General features: G+C 39.1%; 1 protein-coding gene across 1 annotated transcript; it reads left to right on the top strand.

Annotated features, from left to right (window-relative positions):
- Positions 1-320: 320 nt before the first annotated feature.
- Positions 321-1,268, top strand: LOC118903543 (olfactory receptor 5V1). Its single transcript, XM_036868696.1, has one exon. It carries the CDS (start codon positions 321-323, stop codon positions 1,266-1,268), a length of 948 nt encoding a protein of 315 aa, XP_036724591.1.
- The last annotated feature ends 3,751 nt before the right edge of the window (positions 1,269-5,019 follow it).

Raw genomic sequence — 5,019 nt, 5'->3', positions numbered from 1 at the left:
AGGGGCTTGCCACCACCCATCTACATAAATAGCCCTTATGCTACATGTAGACTTTTAAAATAGTTACTTTTTTCCTGGAAAGGTTTGCTAATGTTCTGTAAGAGATGTTTCCCATAGGAAATGTTTAAATATGGGGGGTGGTTTATGTGATGGTTGTAGTACACCACTGTAATTTGTCATGGATTCTAAATTTAAGTGTTTTCCCTGATGATTATTTTATCTATGAATCTATATTTTTCTGTTTTGTAGATTATTGCTGTTGTAGCACATGAATACTGCAGTTTTTACTGCTTCTTTCTCAATTCCCAAGAGAGCACGTCATGGAAGGAGAAAACCACACTCTGTCCGAATTTATCATCTTAGGATTCTCTGACCTAAATGATTTGCAATTTTTACTCTTTACCATATTTCTTATGATCTACCTTTGTACCCTGGGAGGAAATATTTTCATTATTTTGGTAACATTGGCTGATACACGACTCTATACACCCATGTATTTTTTCCTGAGGAATTTGGCCTTTCTGGATATCTGCTACACCACCACTAATGTCCCCCAAATGATGGTTCATCTCCTATCAAAGAAGAAAAGCATTTCCTATGGGGGCTGTGTGGCTCAACTTTTTGCATTCCTTTTCTTTGTGGGAGTAGAGTGTCTTTTGCTGGCAGCAATGGCATATGATCGTTACATTGCAATCTGCAAACCTTTAAGGTATTCAGTTATTATGAACAAGGTCCTGTATAGCCAGTTAGCAGCCTCGTGCTGGACTGGTGGTTTCCTCAACTCACTGGTGCACACAGTACTGACATTCCACCTGCCCTTCTGTGGTAACAACAAGATTAATTATTTCTTCTGTGACATCCCCCCTTTGCTGATTTTGTCTTGTGGGGACACTTCCATCAATGAGTTGGTGTTACTATTCATTGGGGTCTTCATTGGATGGGCTCCTTTTCTGGGTATCATCCTTTCCTATCTCTACATTGTCTCTACCATCTTGAGGATCCACTCCTCAGAGGGTAAACAAAAGGCCTTTTCTACCTGTGCATCTCACCTGGTCATTGTCCTTCTCTACTATGGCAGCTCCATCTTCACATATGTACGACCCATCTCATCTTACTCATTGGCAAAAGACCAGCTGATCTCAGTACTGTACAGTGTTGTCACCCCCATGCTAAATCCCATAATTTACACTTTGAGGAATAAGGATATTAGAAAGGCCCTGAGAGCTGTGGGAGAAAATGTAGTAGCCTTCAAACTTCATTTCCCTTGAAATGTAGTGTTTATTTTTCTATCATGATAAATATTAGAATGCAATCTGGTTTTTTTTTTTTTTTTTGCCAACATTACTAATTTCAATGATAAAAGGGACAGAGGAGACTGGTTCAAGATGGCAGAGTAGAAGGACGTGCACTCACTCCCTATTGCGAGAGCACCAGAATCACAACTAACTGCTGAACAATCATCGACAGGGAGACACTGGAACTCACCAAAAAAGATATCCCACATCCAAAGACAAAGGAGAAGCCGCAATGAGACAGTCGGAAGGGCGCAATCACAATAAAATCAAATCCCATAACCGCTGGGTGGGTGACTCACAAAATGGAGAACACTTATACCAAAGAAGTCCACCCACTGGAGTGAAGGTTCTGAGCCCCATGTCAGGCTTCCCAACCTGGGGGTCCAGCAACGGGAGGGGGAATTCCTAGAGAATCAGACTTTGAAGCTTAGTGGGATTTGATTGTAGGACTTTGCCAGGACTGGGGGAAACAGAGACTCCACTCTTGGAGGGCACACACAAAGTAGTGTGTGCATCAGGACCCAGGGGAAGGAGCAGTGACCCCATAGGAGACTGAACCAGACCTACCTGCTAGTGTTGGAGGGCCTCCTGCAGAGGTGGGGGGTGGCTGTGGCTCACCATGGGGACAAGGACACTGGCAGCAGAAGTTCTGGGAAGTACTCCTTGGCTTGAGCCCTCCCAGAGTCTGCCATTAGCCCCACCAAAGAGCTGGGTAGGCTCCAGTGCTGGGTCACCTCAGTCCAAACAACCAACAGGGAGGGAACCCAGCCCCACTCATCAGCAGAGAAGTGGATTAAAGTTTTACTGTGCTCTGCCCATCAGAGCTCAACACCCAGCTCTGCCCACCAGAGCTCAACACCCAGCTCTACCCACCACCAGTCCCTCCCATCAGGAAGCTTGCATAAGCCTCTTAGATAGGCTCATCCACCAGAGGGCAGACAGCAGAAGCAAGAAGAACTACAATTCTGCAGCCTGTGGAATGAAAACCACATTCACAGAAAAATAGACAAAATGAAAAGTCAGAGGACTATGTACCAGATGAAGGACCAAGATAAAACCCCATAAAAATAACTAAATGAAGTGGAGGTAGGCAACCTTCCAGAAAAAGAATTCAGAAAAATGATAGTGAAGATCACTATTCACTACAAACCAGAAGGGAGTGGCACGATATATTTAAAGTGATGAAAGGGAAGAACCTACAACCAGGATTACTCTACCGGGCAAGGATCTCATTCAGATTTGATGGAGAAATCAAAAGGTTTACAGACAAGCAAAAGCTAAGAGAATTCAGCACCACCAAAGCAGCTCTACAACAAATGCTAAAGGAAATTCTTTAAGTGGGAAACACAAGAGAAGAAAAGGACCTACAAAAACAAACCCAAAACAATTCAGAAAATGGTAATAGGAACATACATATCAATAATTACCTTAAATGTGAATGGATTAAATGCTCCAACCAAAAGACACAGCCTCACTGAATGGATACAAAAACAAGACCCCTATACGTGCTGTCTACAAGAGACCCACTTCAGACCTAGGAACACATACAGACTGAAAGTGAGGGGATGGAAAAAGATATTCCATGCAAATGGAAATCAAAAGAAAGCTGGAGTAGCATACTCATATCAGATAAAATAGACTTTAAAATAAAGAATGTTACAAGAGACAAGGAAGGACACTACATAATGATCAAGGGATCAATCCAAGAAGAAGATATAACAATTATAAATATATATGCACCCAATATAGAAACACCTCAATACATAAGGCAAATGCTAACAGCTATGAAAGAGGAAATCGACAGTAATAAGATAATAGTGGGGGACTTTAACATCTCACTTACACCAATGGACAGATCATCCAAACAGAAAATTAATCAGGAAACACAAGCTTTAAATGACACAATAGACCAGATAGATTTAAATGATATTTATAGGACATTCCATCCAAAAACAACAAAATACACTTTCTTCTCAAGTGCTCATGGAACATTCTCCAGGATAGATCACATCTTGGGTCACAAATCAAGCCTTGGTAAATTTAAGAAAATTGAAATCTTATCAAGTATCTTTTCTGACCACAACACTATGAGATTAGAAATAAATTACAGGGAAAAAACATAAAAAACACAAACACATGGAGGCTAAACAATATGTTACTAAATAACCAAGAGATTACTGAAGAAATCAAAGAGGAAATCAAAAAATACCTAGAGACAAATGGCAATGAAAACACGACAATCCAAAACCTATGGGATGCAGCAAAAGCAGTTCTAAGAGGGAAGATTAGAGCAATGCAATCCTACCTCAAGAAACAAGAAAAATCTCAAATAAACAATCTAACCTTACAATTAAAGGAACTAGAGAAAGAAGAACAAACAAAACCCAAAGTTAGTAGAAGGAAACACATCATAAAGAACAGAGCAGAAATAAGTGAAATAGAAACAAAGAAAACAATAGCAAAGATCAATAAAACTAAAAGCTGGTTCTTTGAGAAGATAAACAAAATGGATAAACCTTTAGCCAGACACATCAAGAAAAAGAGGGAGAGGACTCAAATGAATAAAATTAGAAATGAAAAAGGAGAAGTTACAACAGACACTGCAGAAATACAAAGCATCATAAGAGACTACTACAAGCAACTCTATATAACAATAAAATGGACAACCTGGAAGAAATGGACAAATTCTTAGAAAGGTATAACCTTCCAAGACTGAACCAGGAAGAAACAGAAAATATGAACAGACCAATCACAAGTAATGAAATTGAAACTGTGTTTAAAAATCTTCCAACAAAAAAAAAAAAAAAAAAATCTTCCAACAAACAAAAGTCCAAGACCAGATGGCTTCACAGGTGAATTCTGTCAAACATTTAGAGAAGAGCTAACATCCATCCTTCTCAAACTCTTCCAAAAAATTGCAGAGGAAGGAAACTCATTCTTCGAGGCCACAATCACACTGATACCAAAACCAGACAGATATACTACAAAAAAAGAAAATTACAGACCAATATCACTGATGAATATAGATGCAAAAATCCTCAACAAAATACTAGCAAATAGAATCCAACAACACATTAAAAGGATCATACACCATGATCAAGTGGGATTTATCCCAGGGATGCAGGGATTCTTCAATATATGCAAATCAATCAATGGGATACACCATATTAACAAACTGAAGTATAAAAACCATATGATCATCTCAATAGATGCAGAAAAGCTTTTGACAAAATTCAACACTCATCTATGATAAATACCCTCCAGAAAGTGGGCATAGAGGGAACCTACCTCAACATAATAAAGGCCATATATGACAAACCCACAGCAAACATCATTCTCAATGGTGAAAAACTGAAAGCATTTCCTCTAAGATCAGGAACGAGACAAGGATGTCCACTCTCACCACTATTATTCAACATAGTTTTGGAAGTCCTAGCCACAGCAATCAGAGAAGAAAAAGAAATAAAAGGAATCCAAATTGGAAAAGAAGAAGTAAAACTGCCACTGTTTGCAGATGACATGATACTATACATAGAGAATCCTAAAGATGCCACCAGAAAACTACTAGAGCTAATCAATGAATTTGGTAAAGTTGCAGGATACAAAATTAATGCACAGAAATCTCTTGCATTCCTATACACTAACAATGAAAGGTCCGAAAGAGAAATTAAGGAAACAATCCCATTCACTACTGCAACAAAACGAATAAAATACCTAGGAATAA

This window comes from Balaenoptera musculus, chromosome 11, assembly GCF_009873245.2.
Source record: "Balaenoptera musculus isolate JJ_BM4_2016_0621 chromosome 11, mBalMus1.pri.v3, whole genome shotgun sequence".
In the NCBI taxonomy this organism is placed as follows: Eukaryota; Metazoa; Chordata; class Mammalia; order Artiodactyla; family Balaenopteridae; genus Balaenoptera; species Balaenoptera musculus.
Note: the sequence above shows the minus strand (reverse complement) of the source record. Positions and strands in the feature narration are given on the sequence as shown.